This window comes from Lithobates pipiens, unplaced genomic scaffold (genome assembly GCF_037356315.1).
Source record: "Lithobates pipiens isolate NorthernLeopardFrog02 unplaced genomic scaffold, aLitPip1_a1.2 Scaffold_35, whole genome shotgun sequence".
Taxonomy (NCBI): domain Eukaryota; kingdom Metazoa; phylum Chordata; class Amphibia; order Anura; family Ranidae; genus Lithobates; species Lithobates pipiens.
Window position 1 is genome coordinate 6,377,416 of NW_027507811.1, and position 23,495 is coordinate 6,400,910.

At 48.8% G+C, this 23,495-nt stretch overlaps 3 protein-coding genes across 4 annotated transcripts in view; 2 read left to right on the top strand and 1 right to left on the bottom strand.

The window, feature by feature from the left end:
* The window catches only part of LOC143955698 (uncharacterized), a 124,017-nt gene that overhangs the window by 16,169 nt on the left and 84,353 nt on the right, over positions 1 to 23,495 (top strand). The gene's annotated exons all lie outside the window — the stretch shown is intronic.
* Positions 1 to 23,495, top strand: part of LOC143955360 (uncharacterized) — a 96,307-nt gene that overhangs the window by 14,247 nt on the left and 58,565 nt on the right. The window lies entirely within an intron of this gene.
* Positions 5,045 to 22,372, bottom strand: LOC143955705 (uncharacterized). 2 transcript variants are annotated; one of them, XM_077465820.1, is made up of 8 exons: positions 22,314 to 22,372; positions 13,175 to 13,283; positions 12,543 to 12,677; positions 12,331 to 12,454; positions 12,117 to 12,214; positions 11,830 to 12,027; positions 11,539 to 11,674; positions 5,045 to 11,131 (listed from the first exon to the last, which is right to left on the bottom strand). In XM_077465820.1, the coding sequence occupies exons 2-8, from the start codon at positions 13,256 to 13,258 to the stop codon at positions 10,155 to 10,157; spliced, it is 1,752 nt and encodes a 583-aa protein (XP_077321946.1). In that variant the 5' UTR covers positions 13,259 to 13,283; positions 22,314 to 22,372; the 3' UTR covers positions 5,045 to 10,154. The 2 variants fall into 2 exon arrangements, with proteins under 2 accessions (XP_077321946.1, XP_077321947.1); XM_077465821.1 differs by lacking the exon at positions 22,314 to 22,372 and adding an exon at positions 14,923 to 14,987.

Consider the following 23,495-nt stretch of genomic DNA (forward strand, 5'->3'; position numbering starts at 1 on the left):
TCCGGTCTTGCACCCAGCATATTCAAGCCTTGCTCCCAGCATATTGCAGCCTTACTCCCAGTGTATTCCAGCCTTACTCCTAGTGTATTCAAGCCTTGCACCCAGTGTGTTCCAGCCTTGCTTCCAGTAAATTCCAGCCTTGCTAACAGTCTTGCTCCCAGTGAGTTCCAGCCTTGGTCCTAATGTGTTCCAGTATTCCTCCCAGTAAATTACAGTCTTGCTCCCAGTGCGTTCCAGCCTCGCTCTTAGTGTGTTCCAGCCTTACTTCCAGTGTGTTCCAGCCTTGCCACTAGTGTGTTGCAGTCTTGTTCCCAGTGTGTTCCAGCCTTGCTCCTAGCGTGTTCCAGCATTCCTCCCAGTATATTCCAGTCTTGCTCCCAGTGTGTTCCAGCCTTGTCTTGCTCCCAGTATATTCCAGCCTTTACTCCCAGTGTGTTCCAGCCTTGCTCTTAGTGTGCTCCAGCCTTGCTCTTAGTGTGCTCTAGTCTTGCTCCCAGTATAATCCAGCCTTGCCCCCTGTGTGTTCCAGTCTTGCTCCCAGTATAATCCAGCCTTGCTCCCAGTGTAATCCAGCCTTGCTCCAAATATACTCCGGTCTTGCACCCAGCATATTCAAGCCTTGCTCCCAGCATATTGCAGCCTTACTCCCAGTGTATTCCAGCCTTACTCCTAGTGTATTCAAGCCTTGCACCCAGTGTGTTCCAGCCTTGCTTCCAGTAAATTCCAGCCTTGCTAACAGTCTTGCTCCCAGTGAGTTCCAGCCTTGGTCCTAATGTGTTCCAGTATTCCTCCCAGTAAATTACAGTCTTGCTCCCAGTGCGTTCCAGCCTCGCTCTTAGTGTGTTCCAGCCTTACTTCCAGTGTGTTCCAGCCTTGCCACTAGTGTGTTGCAGTCTTGTTCCCAGTGTGTTCCAGCCTTGCTCCTAGCGTGTTCCAGCATTCCTCCCAGTATATTCCAGTCTTGCTCCCAGTGTGTTCCAGCCTTGTCTTGCTCCCAGTATATTCCAGCCTTTACTCCCAGTGTGTTCCAGCCTTGCTCTTAGTGTGCTCCAGCCTTGCTCTTAGTGTGCTCTAGTCTTGCTCCCAGTATAATCCAGCCTTGCCCCCTGTGTGTTCCAGTCTTGCTCCCAGTATAATCCAGCCTTGCCCCCTGTGTGTTCCAGTCTTGCTCCCAGTGTAATTCAGCCTTGCTCCAAATATACTCTGGTCTTGCACCCAGCATATTCCAGCCTTGCTCCCAGCATATTGCAGCCTAACTCCCAGTGTATTCCAGCCTTACTCCTAGTGTATCCAAGCCTTGCACCCAGTGTGTTCCAGCCTTGCTCCCAGTGTGTTCCAGTCTTGCTCCCAGTGTGTTCCAGCCTTGCTCCCAGTGTGTTCCAGTCTTGCTCCCAGTATATTCCAGCCTTGTGTTCATTTGTCTGTATTCTGCTTTTGTCACTCCATGCACTCCTACCCTTATTCCAACTTCTTTGACCTCCCTGTCTCACTCTGCTCTTCAGTTTGTTTTTCTGCACCATTCTTTTTCCCCTGTGAGTCCCAGCCAGCCTTGTTATCTGCACCCTTGCACTCCCAGCCTATGTGGCTTTTATTTTGTTTCTCAGCCTATTCCTATTTTCTCTGTCCTTGTGTACCCTGCTGCCTTGTAAGTCCAGTGCCCCAGCAAGAGCATCTCACCTGCTCTCCATTGTGCCTGCCTGCTCGGGTGAGCCAGAGGACTGCAACCTAAATATCACCTGCAGCATATAATCTCTACTTTTATGAGCTCCCGAAGATTAGGTGGTATCCTGGATTCTGTGCCTCAGCCCTTTTCTGGGCTCTCACCACCGCTAAGTGAGCAGCCAGCAGAGTCCTCTGTATCCACTATGTGTTTTTTTTTTCTCCACCATATGCCCAGCTGCTACACTAGGTTCTTGCCAGCCAGTGGCAGTTTGCTCGAACCAAAATGTCTGAGGGGTCTACATCAATCTGCAGATTAAAATGAAGGTCTCTTCTAAAGACTTTCTGCTTATGAGGCCACACAAGTTCAGATGATGCGTCATCTCCATGCGGTCATCAATCGGCTGGATCAGATACAGGCCTCCCTTGCTACAGTACTTGAACAGCCAACCCTGTCTCCGCTACGTCCTACTCAGCAGCTGGTGACTTCGGCAATGTCTTCACCCTGCATCCGATGCCCCCCTTCTCCGGAGGTCTGAGGGGCCGGTAGCGTCTTTGTGAACTCCACTTTGAATTACAGCCACAGCATTTTCTTTTGACCACCATAAGGTGGCTGATGTTGGGTTCCTGCTCTCAGGGGGATGCTTTGGCCTAGGCTGATCTACTCTGGGAAAAACCTGATCCTGTTACTGAGAGCATAACAGCCATGAACCTCCTCCGAAGCAAGGTCATTCTTTGGCTCCATCAAAGTACCTTTGAGGTGGAGTTTACCATTCAATTTCACACACGACTGAGCTCTCCTGGAGTATTGAAGCTCTCAAAGCTCCCTTCTGGCAGAGCTTAACAGAACATATTAAGGAAGAACTGGCAGGTCCAGAAATTACTAGACTTGGATATTTTTTCCCAAGTGTGTGCCCAACCTTCTCTGCCCGCATGTGAAGTTTGTATACCTCATTTAACATCAAATTTCCAGCTAAGGTCACCTCTCTGCCTTCCCGAGAGCGTCCTATGCCATTGGGCCATTCACATCTCTCCTTAGAGCAGTGGTCTGCAAATTGTGGCCCTTTGCTTGCCTTTATCCAGCTCTTTGGGCACTATTCCTCCCACTGATACGAGACAAAATTCTGCCAATTGACACCATCAATGGGGCACCATTTCTCCCACTGACACTAATAATGGGTCAATATTCCTCCCTGTGATTCCAAAAATGGAGCACTATTACTCCGTATAATACCAATGATGGAGAGCTATTCCTCCCTATGATACCAATGATGGAGAACTATTCCTCCCTATGATACCATTTATGGGGCACTATTCCCCCCTGTGGTACCAATGATGGACTACAATTCCTCCCTGTGATACCAATGATGGGGCACTATTCCTCCCTGTGATACCAATGATAGACTACAATTCCTCCCTGTGATACCAATGATGGGGCACTATTCCTCCCTGTGATACCAATGATGGGGCACTATTACTCTGTATAATACCAATGATGGAGAATCATCCCTCCCCATGATACCAATGATGGGGCACTATTACTCTGTATAATACCAAATGATGGAGAATCATCCCTCCCCATGATACCAATGATGGAGAACTATTCCTCCCTATGATACCATTTACGGGGCACTATTCCTCCCTATGATACCAATGGTGGGTCACTATTCCCCCTGTGATACCAATGATGGAGCACTATTCCTCCCTATGATACCAATGATGGAGCACTATTCCTCCCTATGATACCAATGATGGAGAACTATTCCTCCCTATGATACCAATTATGGGGCACTATTCCCCCATGTGATACCAATTATGGGGCACTATTACTCCCTATGATACCAATGATGGAGAACTATTCCTCCCTATGATACCAATGATGGAGAACTATTCCTCCCTATGATACCAATGGTGGGTCACTATTCCCCCTGTGGTACCAATGATGGACTACTATTCCTCCATGTGATACAAATGATGGGGCACTATTCCTCCCTATGATGGAGAACTATTCCTCCCCATGATACCAATGATGGGGCACTATTCCTCCCAGTGATACCAATGATGGGGCACTATTACTCCCTATGATACCAATGATGGAGAACTATTCCTCACTACGATACCAATTATGGGGCACTATTCCCCCATGATACCAATGATGGGGCACTATTCCTCCCTGTGATACCAATGATGGGGCACTATTACTCCCTATGATACCAATGATGGAGAACTATTCCTCACTACGATACCAATTATGGGGCACTATTCCCCCGTGATACCAATGATGGGGCACTATTCCTCCCTATGATACCAATGATGGAGAACTATTCCTCCCTATGATACCAATGATGGAGAACTATTCCTCCCTATGAAAGAAATGATGGAGAACTATTCCTCCCTATGAAAGAAATGATGGAGAACTATTCCTCCCTATGAAAGAAATGATGGAGAACTATTCCTCCCTATGATACCAATGATGGGACACTGTTCCTCCTTATGATACCAATGATGGGGCATTATTCCACCCCCTAATATCAAATGTGACAATGTTTACTCCCACTGATGCCAGGAATATTTCCACTCCCGCTGGCCACAATCCGGCCCCAATTCAATACACAAAATCCAGCAAACTGCCAAGCAGAATGGGAGATGTTGGTGGTTTCAGTGATGAGAATGGAGTTGGTGTTCCAGAAACATGACTTGACCCCTCACAAGACTGGGCTGGTTGTATTTATGGTGATCCTGTTTAGAGGGACACGGGACATAGAGAAGATGGAGGGGGGTTTCTCTATTTCAGATGAGATGTGAAAGTGAGGAAGAAAGATGATCTTGTGGTTGGTGTTCCAGAAACATGGCTTGGCTCCTCACAAGACTGGGCTATTTGTATTCATGCTGATCCTCTTATTTGGAGGCACACAGGACATAGAAAAGATGGAGGGGGGTTTCTCTATGTTAGATGTGATGTGAAAGTGAGGAAGGAAGATGATCTTGTGGTTGGAGGTGGTGATGGTGCGGAGGAGGAATTACGGGAGGAATGATAGACGGGTCTATGAACAGATGGACTTATCATTGGAGTCTACTACAGACGTCCTCTGAATTCATGAGAGGGGGAGAGTCGGCTGTTCCAACAAGTACAAGATGGTAAAACCAAACTACTAAGACACAAGATTAAGAGTCCATACACACTATTAGATTTTCTGCAGATTTTGGCTTCAGATTTACCACTAAGTGGTGCAAGGGACTGCCCGATTTCATACAAATTGAAACTCTTAAGATTTGACCTCATATTATGTGGTTTTAGTAAATCTGAAGACAAAAATCTGCAGAAAATCCTACAAGATGGGCCTTACTTGTAGTGTTAGATAAAATAAAAGGACATTTCATCATACAGATCTTAAGGTAGAATTTTATCAATCAATTTACAAATAACCGCATGCATTTAAGAAGATGAAATATCTAATCTCCATTTGTTTCATGCTAAGAAAATGTGCTAATATGTTCGCAGCTATAGCAACAAAATATGAAATGTTACATCTGAAAAGGTCATATTTTCCACCTTCAGCCAGCAGGCGGTGCTCTCCAAGCAAGTTCAGCTACCTGTGCAGGCTGAAAAAACAAAGGTCTGAAATGGTCAGTCCTATCAAGTAGTCTGATCTCCCCTTCTCTTCATCCATAAGCTCCTCTATCACCCTGATGCCTTATGCCGCATGCACACGATCGAATTGTTCGGCAAACAATCCGGCGGATAGTCCGGAGGACTTTCTACCAAACGGACTTGGCCACACACGGACACACAGAAAGTCCGGCGTTTGCTAGCGTGATGACGTACGGCACGTACGACGGGACTAGAAAAAGGAAGTTCAATAGCCAGTAGCCAATAGCTTCCTTTTCGTAATTTGCTTCTGAGCATGCGTCATTCTTAGTCCGCCGGACTAGCATACTGACGAACGTATTGTCCGCTGAAACCCACACACGATCGAATTGTCCGGTAAAATGCGTTTCGGCGGACTAAGTACGCCGGACAATTCGATCGCGTGTACGGGGCATTATTTTGAAGCTCCCGTGAAGATCAGACAACACTGCTAGAGGGACCCAACCGGCAGTGACACCCCCTCCTTCTCTCTCCTAGAGGGACCCAACCAGCAGTGACACCCCCTCCTTCTCTCTCCTAGAGGGACCCGACCAGCAGTGACACCCCCTCCTTCTCTCTCCTAGAGGGACCCAACCGGCAGTGACACCCCCTCCTTCTCTCTCCTAGAGGAACCCAACCGGCAGTGACACCCCCTCCTTCTCTCTCCTAGAGGGACCCAACCAGCAGTGACACCCCCTCCTTCTCCCTCCTAGAGGGACCCAACCGGCAGTGACACCCCCTCCTCCTCTCTCCTAGAGGGACCCAACCGGCAGTGACACCCCCTCCTTCTCTCTCCTAGAGGGACCCAACCAGCAGTGACACCCCCTCCTTCTCTCTCCTAGAGGGACCCGACCAGCAGTGACACCCCCTCCTTCTCTCTCCTAGAAGGACCCAACCAGCAGTGACACCCCCTCCTTCTCTCTCCTAGAGGGACCCAACCAGCAGTGACACCCCCTCCTTCTCTCCTAGAGGGACCCAACCAGCAGTGACACCCCCTCCTTCTCTCTCCTAGAGGGACCCAACCAGCAGTGACACCCCCTCCTTCTCTCTCCTAGAGGGACCCAACCAGCAGTGACACCCCCTCCTTCTCTCTCCTAGAGGGACCCAACCGGCAGTGACACCCCCTCCTTCTCTCTCCTAGAGGGACCCAACCGGCAGTGACACCCCCTCCTTCTCTCTCCTAGAGGGACCCAACCAGCAGTGACACCCCCTCCTTCTCTCTCCTAGAGGGACCCAACCGGCAGTGACACCCCCTCCTTCTCTCTCCTAGAGGGACCCAACCGGCAGTGACACCCCCTCCTTCTCTCTCCTAGAGGGACCCAACCAGCAGTGACACCCCCTCCTCCTCTCTCCTAGAGGGACCCAACCGGCAGTGACACCCCCTCCTTCTCTCTCCTAGAGGGACCCAACCAGCAGTGACACCCCCTCCTTCTCTCTCCTAGAGGGACCCGACCAGCAGTGACACCCCCTCCTTCTCTCTCCTAGAAGGACCCAACCGGCAGTGACACCCCCTCCTTCTCTCTCCTAGAGGGACCCAACCAGCAGTGACACCCCCTCCTTCTCTCCTAGAGGGACCCAACCAGCAGTGACACCCCCTCCTTCTCTCTCCTAGAGGGACCCAACCAGCAGTGACACCCCCTCCTTCTCTCTCCTAGAGGGACCCAACCAGCAGTGACACCCCCTCCTTCTCTCTCCTAGAGGGACCCAACCGGCAGTGACACCCCCTCCTTCTCTCTCCTAGAGGGACCCAACCGGCAGTGACACCCCCTCCTTCTCTCTCCTAGAGGGACCCAACCAGCAGTGACACCCCCTCCTTCTCTCTCCTAGAGGGACCCAACCGGCAGTGACACCCCCTCCTTCTCTCTCCTAGAGGGACCCAACCGGCAGTGACACCCCCTCCTTCTCTCTCCTAGAGGGACCCAACCAGCAGTGACACCCCCTCCTTCTCTCTCCTAGAGGGACCCAACCGGCAGTGACACCCCCTCCTTCTCTCTCCTAGAGGGACCCAACCGGCAGTGACACCCCCTCCTTCTCTCTCCTAGTGGGACCCAACCGGCAGTGACACCCCCTCCTTCTCTCTCCTAGAGGGACCCAACCGGCAGTGACACCGCCTCCTTCTCTCTCCTAGAAGGACCCAACCGGCAGTGACACCCCCTCCTTCTCTCTCCTAGAGGGACTCAACCAGCAGTGACACCCCCTCCTTCTCTCCTAGAGGGACCCAACCAGCAGTGACACCCCCTCCTTCTCTCTCCTAGAAGGACCCAACCGGCAGTGACACCCCCTCCTTCTCTCTCCTAGAGGGACCCAACCAGCAGTGACACCCCCTCCTTCTCTCTCCTAGAGGGACTCAACCAGCAGTGACACCCCCTCCTTCTCTCTCCTAGAGGGACCCAACCGGCAGTGACACCCCCCTCCTTCTCTCTCCTAGAGGGACCCAACCGGCAGTGACACCCCCCTCCTTCTCTCTCCTAGAGGGACCCAACCAGCAGTGACACCCCCCTCCTTCTCTCTCCTAGAAGGACCCAACCGGCAGTGACACCCCCTCCTTCTCTCTCCTAGAGGGACTCAACCGGCAGTGACACCCCCTCCTTCTCTCTCCTAGAGGGACCCAACCGGCAGTGACACCCCCCTCCTTCTCTCTCCTAGAGGGACCCAACCGGCAGTGACACCCCCTCCTTCTCTCTCCTAGAGGGACCCAACCGGCAGTGACACTCCCTCCTTCTCTCTCCTAGAGGGACCCAACCGGCAGTGACACCCCCTCCTTCTCTCTCCTAGAGGGACCCGACCAGCAGTGACACCCCCTCCTTCCCTCTCCTAGAGGGACCCAACCGGCAATGACACCCCCTCCTTCTCTCTCCTAGAGGGACCTAACCAGCAGTGACACCCCCTCCTTCTCTCTCCTAGAGGGACCCAACCGGCAGTGATGCCCCCTCCTCCTCTCTCCTAGAGGGACCCAACCGGCAGTGACACCCCCTCCTTCTCTCTCCTAGAGGGACCTAACCAGCAGTGACACCCCCTCCTTCTCTCTCCTAGAGGGACCCAACCGGCAGTGATGCCCCCTCCTCCTCTCTCCTAGAGGGACCCAACCGGCAGTGACACCCCCTCCTTCTCTCTCCTAGAGGGACCCGACCAGCAGTGACACCCCCTCCTTCTCTCTCCTAGAGGGACCCGACCAGCAGTGACACCCCCTCCTTCCCTCTCCTAGAGGGACCCAACCGGCAATGACACCCCCTCCTTCTCTCTCCTAGAGGGACCTAACCAGCAGTGACACCCCCTCCTTCTCTCTCCTAGAGGGACCCAACCGGCAGTGACACCCCCTCCTTCCCTCTCCTAGAGGGACCCAACCGGCAGTGACACCCCCTCCTTCTCTCTCCTAGAGGGACCTAACCAGCAGTGACACCCCCTCCTTCTCTCTCCTAGAGGGACCCAACCGGCAGTGATGCCCCCTCCTCCTCTCTCCTAGAGGGACCCAACCGGCAGTGACACCCCCTCCTTCTCTCTCCTAGAGGGACCCAACCGGCAGTGACACCCCCTCCTTCTCTCTCCTAGAGGGACCCAACCAGCAGTGACACCCCCTCCTTCTCTCTCCTAGAGGGACCCAACCAGCAGTGACACCCCCTCCTTCTCTCTCCTAGAGGGACCCGACCAGCAGTGACACCCCCTCCTTCCCTCTCCTAGAGGGACCCAACCGGCAATGACACCCCCTCCTTCTCTCTCCTAGAGGGACCTAACCAGCAGTGACACCCCCTCCTTCTCTCTCCTAGAGGGACCCAACCGGCAGTGATGCCCCCTCCTCCTCTCTCCTAGAGGGACCCAACCGGCAGTGACACCCCCTCCTTCTCTCTCCTAGAGGGACCCAACCAGCAGTGACACCCCCTCCTTCTCTCTCCTAGAGGGACCCGACCAGCAGTGACACCCCCTCCTTCCCTCTCCTAGAGGGACCCAACCGGCAATGACACCCCCTCCTTCTCTCTCCTAGAGGGACCTAACCAGCAGTGACACCCCCTCCTTCTCTCTCCTAGAGGGACCCAACCGGCAGTGACACCCCCTCCTTCCCTCTCCTAGAGGGACCCAACCGGCAGTGACACCCCCTCCTTCTCTCTCCTAGAGGGACCTAACCAGCAGTGACACCCCCTCCTTCTCTCTCCTAGAGGGACCCAACCGGCAGTGATGCCCCCTCCTCCTCTCTCCTAGAGGGACCCAACCGGCAGTGACACCCCCTCCTTCTCTCTCCTAGAGGGACCCGACCAGCAGTGACACCCCCTCCTTCCCTCTCCTAGAGGGACCCAACCGGCAATGACACCCCCTCCTTCTCTCTCCTAGAGGGACCTAACCAGCAGTGACACCCCCTCCTTCTCTCTCCTAGAGGGACCCAACCGGCAGTGACACCCCCTCCTTCCCTCTCCTAGAGGGACCCAACCGGCAGTGACACCCCCTCCTTCTCTCTCCTAGAGGGACCTAACCAGCAGTGACACTCCCTCCTTCTCTCTCCTAGAGGGACCCAACCGGCAGTGACGCCCCTCCTTCTCTCTCCTAGAGGGACCCAACCGGCAGTGACACCCCCTCCTCCTCTCTCCTAGAGGGACCCAACCGGCAGTGACACCCCCTCCTTCTCTCTCCTAGAGGGACCCAACCAGCAGTGACACCCCCTCCTTCTCTCTCCTAGCAGAGGAAGCCAGACAGAACTTTGAAGTCTTTAGTGATCTCTGATGTTCTTATAAAGTGTTTCTTCCATGATAAAGATCAGAGGAGCGCTCAGCCACGTGTTTTCTGAGGTGTATATCGAGGTGAGCTTCTTCCCAGTGTGAGATCTCTGATGTACGGCAACATACGATCCATATAGAAGACATTTCCCACACTCAGGACACTAATTCACCTCAAGGGTTGTGTGGGTTCTCAGGTGTCTGGTAAGGCCAGACTTCTGTGAAAAACATTTCTCGCACTTGGGACAGGCGTACAGCTTCTCAACTGTGTGCAGTCTCTTATGTCTGGAAAGACTGGTGTTATGTGAAAAGCATTTCCCGCACTCGGGACAGCAAAACTGCTTTTCCCCGGTGTGGCATGCCTGATGTACAGTAAGAGCGGACTTATGTGAAAAACTTTTTCCACACTCAGAACACGAATACGGCTTCTCACCCGTGTGAGACCTTTGATGTATGATAAGATTGGCCTTCTGGGAAAAACATTTCCCACACTCGGGGCAGGAATACGGCTTCTCACCCGTGTGGATTCTTTGATGTCTAAAAAGGTCTGTTTTCCGTGTATAACATTTTCCGCACTCGGAGCAGGAAAATAACTTTTTCCTCAAGTGGGATATCTGATGTATAGTAAGATCGGACTTCTGCGAAAAACATTTCTCACACTCAGTGCAGGAATATCGCTTCTCCACAATGTGCAATCTTTGATGTTTGATAAGATTTGCCTTATCTGAAAAACATTTCCTGCACTCAGGGCAGGGGTACAGCTTCTCACCTGCATGAGATTTGTAATGTATGACAAGTTCTGATTTTTCAAGAAAACATTTTCCGCACTCAGAACAGGAATAAGGATTTTCTTCCATGTGGGATCTCCGATGTACAGAAAGTTTTAATTCGGAGCTAAAGCTTTCTGCACATTCAGGACAGGAACATTTCTCCTTCCTCTGAACCCCGGCCCCATCCCCCACAGTACGAGGTTGCTCAGAGTCGGAGGGATTCCATGGTCTATCCACACTGTGAAGTCCACCATCCATAGTGGAGATCATTGTCTTTTCTCCTCCACAATCTCCTGTGATGTCCTCATCTTCCATTCTACAACCTGGAGATAAAGTGAGACGATCCTTTGAGGGTTTCTCCATGGCGTGTCCTGGAAAAATATAAAAACATCATCAATAGATATGAGAGGGTTAGTTCACTTCCATCAAGATCCTATCTGGATCAGGTAGATATGAGTGAGGAGATGTTCTCTGTGGAGGTCCCAACCAGCCGGGACTTTTCCCCCCTCTTCAGTCCTTTGGTCCTCCTCCCAGATCACTTCTACATTTACACAGCCTTGTCAGAAGAGTAGGAACCAATGGGGGACTGGGAGGTCCATGCTCTTCACACAACCACAAGCCTAGGCACTGGGTCATGTGACCTCTGATAAACAAATTCAGACTTGCAGACCCTTTACCATAGAACAACTGACCATAGGCCTGGGTTTCTGGGAGGTGACCATTATCAACCTAGGACCAATTAGTAACAGAGCAGAAATAAGAATATATGATGGGTCACCTGTGCTGATCTCTGTAGGAGTGTCCTCCTCTATGAATGTCCTCGTCATTCCAGCCTCCTCCGTATATTGCTGATCATCCCTCACATATGTCTCTTCTACTTTATCCTCAACTTTTATGATAATCAGATCTTCACCCTAAACCAACAGAATGGCAGAAAATAACATCTGTAACATAGAAGTATTTATGATGTGAGATCACATAGAAAATATCATCTTGTAGAGTCCACACATCATCTCCACATGTCAGAGTGTTCAATCACTTTATGTTCCCGACCCTCAACTCCACCTACCTGATGATGGTGGGGGATGGTGTGACCTTCCTGTGTGGAATCCAGAGGACGGGGACATCTCTCTGGTGGCTTTCTGCTACTAGGTGGCTTCATCATATCCTTGGGTTCATTAGAAAACTCCTCAATCACACCATACTCCTCATCTTCTTCTATAAACTCTTTCTTAACAACAATATTATAATCCTCGTGGATTTCGCTCTGCATGTATATTAAAACATTCATTGGTATTTAACAGGCTTGTATAAAAAAAAAAAAAACATAACTACCAATAATTGCTACTCATTTACCTGATCACAGTGTGCATAGTTGTGATCTTCCTGTGTGGAATCCCGGGAATACAGAAGATTGAGACATCTCTCTGGTGGGTTCCCATTACTGGATCCATCTGTAGGAAACACACACACTGACTGAATACATTGTTTCTATGTGTTTATCAGATGATGGGGGATCTAGGTGGAGCCTCCGTACTGCTCTCTCCTTTACAATAAAGTCTCCTCTTACCCGGTGATGTGAGGGGCGGCTGATTGTCCATCATGACGTCCTTGTAGAGATCCTTGTGTCCTTCTAAATACTCCCACTCCTCCATGGAGAAATTGACAGTGACATCCTGACACCTTATAGGAACCTGACACACACAATGATACAGTCACCATCCAGACACATCCCTTGTCTGTTACTGGATAATGTCCCAGAATTCCCAGAATCCTCCTCACCTCTCCTGTCAGCAGCTCCATCATCTTCTTGGTGACTTCTAGAATCTTCTCCATGTTGTGTCTCTCAGGTTTTAGGGAGTCACATGGAGGCACTGTGATGGTCATATGATCACCGGACTTCACAAGAGGAAATCTCTGTATTGGGGAACCAATAGGAATATCATGTTAGAATCCCAGAATCCTCCTCACCTCTCCGGTCAGGTCTGTGTTTTAATAATAGAGATAAGAGTGATGTCATGTGACCTCCCAGAATCCTCCTCACCTCTCCGGTCAGGTCTGTGTTTTATATAATAGAGATAAGAGTGATGTCATGTGACCTCCCAGAATCCTCCTCACCTCTCCGGTCAGGTCCGTGTTTTTATTAATAGAGATAAGAGTGATGTCATGTGACCTCCCAGAATCCTCCTCACCTCTCCGGTCAGGTCTGTGTTTTATATAATAGAGATAAGAGTGATGTCATGTGACCTCCCAGAATCCTCCTCACCTCTCCGGTCAGGTCCGTGTTTTTATTAATAGAGATAAGAGTGATGTCATGTGACCTCCCAGAATCCTCCTCACCTCTCCGGTCAGGTCTGTGTTTTTATTAATAGAGATAAGAGTGATGTCATGTGACCTCCCAGAATCCTCCTCACCTCTCCGGTCAGCAGGTAGATGATCTCCAGGGTGAGGTTTAGTATCCTCTCAGTTATGCGACTCCGGTCCCCCTCCATCCTCATTGGTCATGTGATATATACAGGTTTCCTGTAGACCAATAATTGATAACAGAGAATTATCTGGACTGTTCTGGTTGTACAATATTAGGATGGGGATGTATTGAGAATATTCTGCCTGGTAGCACTAGGGTAGTTGGGTTAGATCCCAGCCATGACACTACCTGCCTGGAGTTTGCATGTTCTTCTTGTTCTTCCTACAGGTACTCTAGTTTTCTCTCACACTTCAATGACATGCTGGTAGGTCAGTTAGCTCCTAAATAAGCCATAATAGGCATATGTATGAATGTCCTAGGGATCTTAGGCTGTAAGCTCCATGAGGGTAGGGGACTGATGTCAAGGTGTAATCTATATGGAAGAGCACTGCACAAATTGTCAGCGCTATATTAATTCCAATATTAAATAAATAATATGAGGGTTTCTATCATGGTAGAATGGTCCCCAGTGTGATTACAGTAAGTAAAACATTACTTTTAGGGTTTTCCTATGATTTTGGGGTCCAACGTACTTAACTGGAAATGAAAATGACCTTTTAGCGCTAACTGTTAACTCAAAGACCACAACCCTTTACACACCCACATTTATCCAAATCACGATGACCTAAAGCCAAACTTAAATCCCAAATAAAAATATTCCCACCGAACAATGATCCGATGACTGGATTAAGTCTTCTTTGGAAACTGTCTCTTTCCGATGTGTATATCCTCTAGGTCAGCCATTCTCAACCAGGGTTCCATGGAACCCTAGGGTTCCTCCAGAGTTGGCTAGGGGTTCCTTGAGCTGTGGCTGATTTACCACCTATTTGATAGTGCCTACATAGTTTTGAGCCAATGACACTTGGAGGAGCCAGTGGTATGACACCAATGATATTTATAGCTCTCTGTAAGAGGGCCAGTCTTACCACCACTGTAAAAAAATGGCATTCTTCTCACTTACCACCAAAGTAAAGGACATTGTTCCCACTGACCACCAATTAATGGGTTTTTATCAGGGGTTCCCCCGAGACCTGAAAATTACTTTAAGGTTGCCCTGGGTTAAAATGGGGGTAAAATGGTTGAGAAAGGCTGCTCCAGGTCCTCCGTAGTGGTGTTCTTACACAACCTTCATAATCACTATTGTGTCCCTGTACCCTGTCCTGTCCTGCAGCGATGAGGAGCTCGGCGTGAGGAAGCAGAGAGCTCTGTGAAGGAGATGGACGCGCCCCGGTCCCGTCGGTTGCTGAAGAAGACTTCAGCCGGCATCGGAGCTCCATTTCGAGAGGTAGGAATTTACCTTCACAGGGAAAACTTTTCTTTGGGCTTGACATTTGGTGACAATGTGATCAGTTAAACACACTTGTTTTATTTCCCCATTACTTTTCTTTTATACCGGCGTTTTCACTTCAATACGGGAAATCATCTGAAATCTGAGGAAATACTGAGAGTGATAGACACACTTTGGGCAGATAAATAGTATATTGATTTATCGGAGTGTACATAGTAGGTGAGGTCGAAAAAAGACCTCCCTATGTGTATGATTTGATGTCAGTATTACCTTGTATATCCCTGTATGTTGTGGTCATACACCAAACTGAAAAGAGGGACATTTAAAGGGGAAAGCGCGACAGATGAAATTTTGGTTCCCAGTAATGGACAGCAATAAGAGCTATGATAAAAATAATATCGCATTACCTCCTCAGCTTCCAGTTCCAGCAAGATCTTCTCTCTAACAATTCCTCCAAATTCACCTCTCACCCGGAACTTCCTGTCTGTACCTGACGTCACTTCCTGTCTGTACCTGACATCACTTCCTGTCAGTTTTCAATAGAGACTTCCTGTCTCTATGGTAGAAGTGAGATCCCCATCTTGTGGAGCTCAGAGTAACTGCAGCCCCGAGAAACGTCTCGTAGTGTCAACACCGCCTTGTGCTGTGTGTGTGTGTATGTAGTGTACAGTATCTCACAAAAGTTAGTACACACCTCATAATTTTCGTAAATCTTTTATTCTATCTTTTCATGTGACAACACTGAAGAAATTAAACTTGTCTACAATGTAAAGTAGTGAGTGTACAGCTTGTATAACAGTGTAAGTTTGCTGTCCCCTCAAAATAACTCAACACACAGCCATTAAAGAGGAAGTAAACCCTCCCACTCTGATGCTTCTTTTCATTTAGTCCATTATAATAAGTAATTATCAAACTATAGCCACTGTAATCCAGCCCAAATCGCATATTACTTACTGTTTAACCAGTTCCCGACCAGCGCACACCGATGTACGTTGGCAGAATGGCACGGGCAGGCATATTGGCGTACAGGTACGTCCAATCTTTAATGCCGCCCTGCCATCGCGAGCGCTCCACCGGACTCGATCGCCGCGGGCATACCCGCGATCGTCTCACGGGGCGGCTGAATGGAGAGATGCCGTTGTAAACAGCATCTCCCCGTTCTGCCTAGCAACTAGTGACCCTGATCTCTGCTCCATGTGATTGGAGCAGAGATCAGTGTTCACTAAATGAAAGCCCAACCCCCCCCCCAACAGTTAGTAACACACCCCTAGGAACACTTAACCCCTACACTGCCACCCGCTGGTTAACCCCTTCACTGCCAGTGGCATTTACACAGGAATCACTGCATTTATATAGCAGTGATTGCTGTATAAATGACAATGGTCCCAAAAATGTCTGATGTGTCCGCCATAATGTCGCAGTCACAATTAAAAAAAAAAATAAAAAATCGCTGATCGCCGCCATTACTAGTAAAAAAAAAAATTATTAATAAAAATGCCATAAAACTATCCCCTATTTTGTAAACGCTATAACTTTTGCGCAAACCAATCAATAATCGCTTATTGTGATTTTTTTTACCAAAAATATGTAGAAGAATACGTATCGGCCTAAACTGAGGGAATTTTTTTTTTTTTTTTTTTAGATTTTTGGGGGATATTTATTACAACAAAAAGTAAAAAAATAATGCGTTTTTTTCAAAATTGTCGCTCTATTTTTGTTTATAGCGCAAAAAATAAAAAAACGCAGAGGTGATCAAATACCACCAAAAGAAAGCTCTATTTGTGGAAAAAAAAGAGGACATCAGTTTTGTTTGGGAGCCACGTCGCACGACCGCGCAATTGTCAGTTAAAGCGACGCCGCGCCGAAACGCAAAAAGTGGTCTGGTATTTGGCCAGCAAAATGGTCCGGGGCTGAAAGTGGTTAAAGAAACTTTTAAAAACTTGTTTACAGGGGTTAGGCCGCGCCATCTTAAGTATTGTTTTCTGAGTGCACAGTAAAGTGCATTTCCGCCCTTACATTGAGCACTTCCTGTACTGTTAACCAAACCTCCTTCTCAATTCAACGTTTCTATGGCAACCCTGCTTCCCTGTTCATAGCTGACTTGTTTTATTACATAGTATTTACTTGTGCCGATTATGTAGTGTTTGCCTTTGTCAGTCTTATCAGCTTCAGCTGATAAGACTGCAGTAATGCTGTCTGATGCCCTGGTTTTCACTCCATGTGATGTCACATGGTGTGTAGGAGGAAGCTCTGAATGATTCTGCAGTCTCCTGGGATTTCAGTGTTGTGTGCCATAGGAACTGATAATAGATAGACAAAGTACACAGAGTGTGCCATAAATCAGGATAGATCTGGGCATGCTCAGTGACGTCATTCTAAAGAACAAAAAGGATTACAACAATACTAAGCAAGGAGATATCTACAAGCAGTGTTCATTAGGGCTTTTTATGCTGATTTACATGGGACAAAGTTGTGGGGGAGAGTTTACAACCAAATTTAATGTCTAAGCTGCTGGAAACAAAGGTGAGTACACCCCTAAGTGAAAATGGGCCCAAAGTGTCAATATTTTGTGTGGCCACCATTATTTTCCGGCACTGCCTCAACCCTCTTGGGCATGAAGCTCATCTGAGCTTCACAGGTTGTCACTGGAGTCCTCTTCCACACCTCCATGACGACATCACGGAGCTGGTGGATGTTGGAGACCTTGCGCTCCTCCACTTTCTGTTTGAGGATGCCCCACAGATGATCAATAGGGTTTAGGTGTGGAAACCTGCTTGGCCAGTCCATCACCTTTACCTTCTTTAGCAAGGCAGTGGTGGTCTTGGAGGTGTGTTTGGGGTGGTTATCATGTTGGAATACTGCCCTGCGGTCCAGTCTCCGAAGGGAGGGGATCATGCTCTGCTTCAGTATGTCACAGTACATGTTGGCATTTATGGTTCCCTCAATGATCTGTAGCCCCCCAGTGCCGGCAGCACTCATGCAGCCCCCAGACCATGACACTCCCACCACCATGCTTGACTGTAGACAAGACACACTTGTCTTTGTCCTCCTCACCTGGTTGCCCCCACACACGCTTATCACTATCTGACACCAAATACGTTTTATCTTGGTCTCATCAGACCACAGGACATGGTTCCAGTAATCCATCTCCTTAGTCTGCTTGTCTTCAGCAAACTGTTTGTGGTCTCTCTTGTGCATCATCTTTAGAAGAGGCTTCCTTCTGGGATGACAGCCATGCAGACCAATTTGATGCAGTGTGCGGTGTATGGTCTGAGCACTGACAGGCTGACCCCCAACCCAAACAACCTCTGCAGCAATGCTGGCAGCACTCATACGTCTATTTCCCAAAGACAACCTCTGGATATGACGCTGAGCACGTGACCTCAACTTCTTTGGTCGACCATGGCGAGGCCTGTTCTGAGTGGAACCTGTCCTGTTATACCGCTGTATGGTCTTGGCCATCGTGCTGCAGCTCAGTTTCAGGGTCTTGACAATCTTATAGCCTAGGCCATCTTTATGTAGAGCGACAATTCTTTTTTTCAGATCCTCAGAGAGTTCTTCTCCATGAAGTGCCATGTTGAACTTCCAGTGACCAGTATGAGAGAGTGAGAGCAATAACACCAAATTTAACACACCTGCTCCCCATTCACACCTGAGACCTTGTAACACTAACGAGTCACATGACACCGGGGAGGGAAAATGGCTAATTGGGCCCAATTTGGACATTTTCACTTAGGGGTGTACTGAATTTTGTTGCCAGCGGTTTAGACATTAATGGCTGTGTGTTGAGTTATTTTGAGGGGACAGGAAATTTACACTGTTATACAAGCTGTACACTCACTACTTTACATTGTAGACAAGTGTCATTTCTTCAGTGTTGTCACATGAAAAGAGAGAAGAAAATATTTACACAAATATGAGGGGTGTACTGACTTTTGTCAGATACCGTGTATCCTTATAGATTGGGTCATGGCCACTCCCACCAAGGGGGAGAGAAATATATTACTGATCGGGATGGGTGGAGAGATTTGGCACCTTTGGTTTTGTGGAATAAATACAGCGCCATAGGAACCCTGGGCCCATTACATCGGGGTCTTCTTATAGATGTGAGGCCTTTCCATGGTACTTGGGACCCACGAGCAATCGGTGCCATGCCTTTCTCATGATCTCCCTGTGGCCATCACTACCACCCCCCTCCCCCTCTCTTTTCTCTCTCTCTGCTGCTTCTCTCTTTCCTTTACCTCTCATGTCTACTCTTGTTCTTAGGACTCAGACAGTCATTACTATTAGGGATGAGCTGAACACCCCCCGGTTCGGTTCGTACCAGAACCTTCGAATGGACCAAAAATTCGTACGAACTTTAGAACCCTATTATTAAGTCTATGGGACTCGAACCTTCGAAATCAAAAGTAATCATTTTAAAGGCTAATATGCAAGATATGCAACCGACAACACCAGCAATAAGGGTTATCTTCAGGTGTATACTGTGCTGGAGGCACACAACACCCACTTTAACTCATGCCGATGCCTGTATTAGAGAACACCAGCAATAAAGGGTAGATACAGGTGTATACTGTGCTGGAGGCACACAACACCCACTAACTCCTGCAGATGCCTGTATTAGAGAACACCAGCAAAAATGGGTAGATGCAGGTGTATACTGTGCTGGAGGCACACAACACCCACCAACGCCTGCAGATGCCTGTATTAGAGAACACCGGCAATAAAGGGTAGATACGGGTGTATACTGTGCTGGAGGCACACAACACCCACTAACTCCTGCAGATGCCTGTATTAGAGAACACCAGCAAAAATGTGTAGATGCAGGTGTATACTGTGCTGGAGGCACAAAACACCCACTAACTCCTGCAGATGCCTTTATTAGAGAACACCAGCAAAAATGGGTAGATGCAGGTGTATACTGTGCTGGAGGCACACAACACCCACCAACGCCTGCAGATGCCTGTATTAGAGAACACCGGCAATAAAGGGTAGATACGGGTGTATACTGTGCTGGAGGCACACAACACCCACTAACTCCTGCAGATGCCTGTATTAGAGAACACCAGCAAAAATGTGTAGATGCAGGTGTATACTGTGCTGGAGGCACAAAACACCCACTAACTCCTGCAGATGCCTGTATTAGAGAACACCAGCAAAAATGGGTAGATGCAGGTGTATACTGTGCTGGAGGCACACAACACCCACCAACGCCTGCAGATGCCTGTATTAGAGAACACCGGCAATAAAGGGTAGATACGGGTGTATACTGTGCTGGAGGCACACAACACCCACTAACTCCTGCAGATGCCTGTATTAGAGAACACCAGCAAAAATGTGTAGATGCAGGTGTATACTGTGCTGGAGGCACAAAACACCCACTAACTCCTGCAGATGCCTGTATTAGAGAACACCAGCAAAAATGGGTAGATGCAGGTGTATACTGTGCTGGAGGCACACAACACCCACCAACGCCTGCAGATGCCTGTATTAGAGAACACCAGCAAAAATGGGTAGATGCAGGTGTATACTGTGCTGGAGGCACACAACACCCACCAACGCCTGCAGATGCCTGTATTAGAGAACACCGGCAATAAAGGGTAGATACGGGTGTATACTGTGCTGGAGGCACACAACACCCACTAACTCCTGTAGATGCCTGTATTAGAGAACACCAGCAAAAATGGGTAGATGCAGGTGTATACTGTGCTGGAGGCACAAAACACCCACTAACTCCTGCAGATGCATCCTGCCTGTGGCCAATTATGGCTCTCCTCGCTGCCGGCGTTGTGATTGGCCAAGCATGCACTGTGACCCCGCATGCTTGGCCAATCACAACGCCGGCAATCATGAGCCAGCAATGCACTGCAATGGTGTAGTGCATTGTGGTACCACACAAATTTGGTGCGAACGGTCCACAAAGTTCTGAATTAGCCGAACATTCGAGTCGAACACCGAGCTCATCCCTAATTACTATTATAATGGCGACATATCCTCTCTCCTTTTACTTCTCAATGTTACGATGCAGTCTTCGTTTTGAGTTTCTACACGGTCCATCATCCTTTGACAGGACACACTGCCTTGGGCAATTACGACCTTAAACCAAAAACGTTAACCCAACAGGTCGTTAAAGGCCTCCTTGAGATTCTATTGTTTTTTTTCGTAGTAGTTTTAATGGATTGAGGCCGAGGGGCTCGGCTGCCCACGGCACAGTTTCCTCCCGTACGGGGTGCGGCGGGCAGTGAGGTGACTCGTCCGATAATAAGTAACGCATTCCACTTGATAATGTTGCTCGATCTCATTGGTTGATCCCATCTGTTTATCCTTAAATCTGTATTTCTGTCAATGGTCTCATTTTTGTATGCTTATATTTACTTAATAAAAACGAAATAAAAAATAAAATAAAAAATACAGCGCCGTAATTACCCTCTAATTGTTTCACTGTGTAGTACTACTTGGGTGAAATTTGCTTGAAAAACCTATCTACGTTGATCAAAAGCTTCCCATGTGGCTTTGCAAGCTCTTTGATGCCCCCGTTCATCCATAAAAGACTCAGGAAGTGGTGGAATGGGTGACGTGGGTCACCCCCTCACTGTCCTCGTCCTATATACCCAGCAGAAAACACTCCTCCTTTACTGCAGCAGAGCAATCCAGGTTAGATCGGGGTGGGGGGCCCCATGCCCCAGCACCTCTGGTACCTGGATGTAAAGATTCAAAGGGCGGAAATGGTTCCTGATCCCCAGTATATGATGGTGGAAGATTAGCCTTGTGAAAGCCAGAGGATACACCAGAGGATCCCGGCATGATAGCCTGGGGTATTCAGGGTCCAAGGTACAGGGCGAATATGTGTAGGTGGAATTTTAAAGATCTTCTGGAAGCCCCATTATGGCAGTAGAAATTGCAGTCATGATTACCAGTGACCCACACTGACCTGACAACTTGTTCTGGGAGCAGCGAGGATGGGGGAAAATATCTAGAGTGCCTGAGCACTAAGGATGAGCTCAGGCATGTTCGGAACCCGCACGTGCAGAGCCCACCAGGAAGTCGGCACCACGCTAATCACAGGCAGTGAGACATTTCCCGATCTATGCAGCCACGGATCGGGAAAATGTCTCGCTGCCTGTGATTAGCGCAGTGACGACTTCCTGGTGGGCTCTGGACGCGCGGGTTCCAAACACGCCTGAGGTCATCCTTAGGTCCGGTTCACACTGAGGCAGCACGACTTACAGCGTGACTGCCTCAGGCGACCCAGACGCGACCGGTATAGAAGTCAATGCAAGTCGCCTCAAGTCGCCCCCAAAGTCGTACAGGAACCTTTTTCTAAGTCGGAGCGACTTATGCCGCTTTCCGATTAGAACGGTTCCATTGTATAGAACGGGACGCTACTTGTCAGGTGGCTAAGACGCCTGACAAGTCGCCCTAGTGTGAACCGACCCTTACTGAGCACCTAATTAGATAGAGCTTCAGGTGTGAAGTAGCACCAAACATGTAAGACCATCGAAAGCCTCAATAAAGCGACCCACCTACAAAAGCAGGCAGAATCGTTCTTTAAACAGGAAGCATGTACCTAGTTATGGGAGGTCTCACTCTTGGCAACCAAAGCAGTCAGGTTGGTTCCATGTACCTCCCTCGTGAGGGCCTTTTTCTTCAACCTCTGCCTGTAGAAGACACATAGAGGGAAGAGGCAGAGGCGGGTCTTTAAACACTTGCCGTCTGCGTTATAGCCATTGACTATGGAGGAAGAGGATGAACATGACGAGGGGTTACTGGGTGTAAATAGAGAATAGGATCTTATTACCTCCTCTGCTGCCACTTCCAGCAATGTCTCCTCTCTACTTTCTCCCGACTCTCCTCTCGCCCGAAACTTCTTATTTATACCCGACATCACTTCCTGTGTTCCATAGAGACTTCCTGTCTGGGTAGAAGTGAGGTCCCCACCTAGTGGAGATCAGAGGAACTGCAGCCCCCGAGAAACCTCTAATGCCCTGTACACGGGACCGGTTTTCCCATCAGAATAAACTCTGAAGGTCTGTCTGACGTAGTTCCACCGGAATTCTGCAGAAACTGTCTTGCGTACACACGATCACACCAAAGTCCGACCGTCAAGAACGTGGTGACGACAACACGTACGACGGCACTAGAAAAAGGAAGTTCAATAACCAGTAGACAATGGATTCTGTCTCGTACTTGCTTCAGAGCATGCGTTGTTTTTGGTCCGGCGGAACAGCATACACTCGAAAGGGTTTTCCCGATAGGAATTGGTTCTGTCGGAAATATTTAGAACATGTTCTATTTCTAGGTCCATCAGAATTTTCGATGTAAAAAGTCCGATGGGGCACACACTCGATCGGAATATATGATGAAAAGCTCCCGTCTGACCTTTTCTGTTGGACATTCCGCTCGTGTGTAAGCGGCATTATAGTGAAAACACGGCCTTGTGCTGTGTGTGTATGTACTGTATATCCTTATAGATGAGGTCATCTCCACTCCCACCAAGGAGGAGAGAAAAATATATTATACAAATATTAACGTCTGCATCATCTCTGTATTCTCCTTCTCTGACCAATTCCTTGGATGGAATGAATGAATGAATAACTTGTATAGCGCTACATATGCAAACTACATTGCCTCAGGGCGCTTTTGACACCAGTGTCCATCTGGGTCTTCAGAAGAGATAGGTCTTGAGCTTCTTCCTGAAGGCCGGATGGTTTTCTAGTGAACGGATGTCCACAGGTAGAGCGTTCCATAGCCGCGGTCCTTGGACTGCGAACCTTCGTTCACCTTTTACTTTATAGCGGGTCTTGGGGATGTGGAGGAGGTTCTGGTTAGTTGACCAGAGAGGGGGCGACCTGGGGGTGTAGTGCTTTATTTTGTCACAGAGGTATTGCGGGGCTTTTCCTTGTGTACATTTGTGAGTGAGGCAGAGGGTCTTGAATGTAACTCGATCCTTCACGGCTAGCCAATGGAGGGTCCTCAGGGA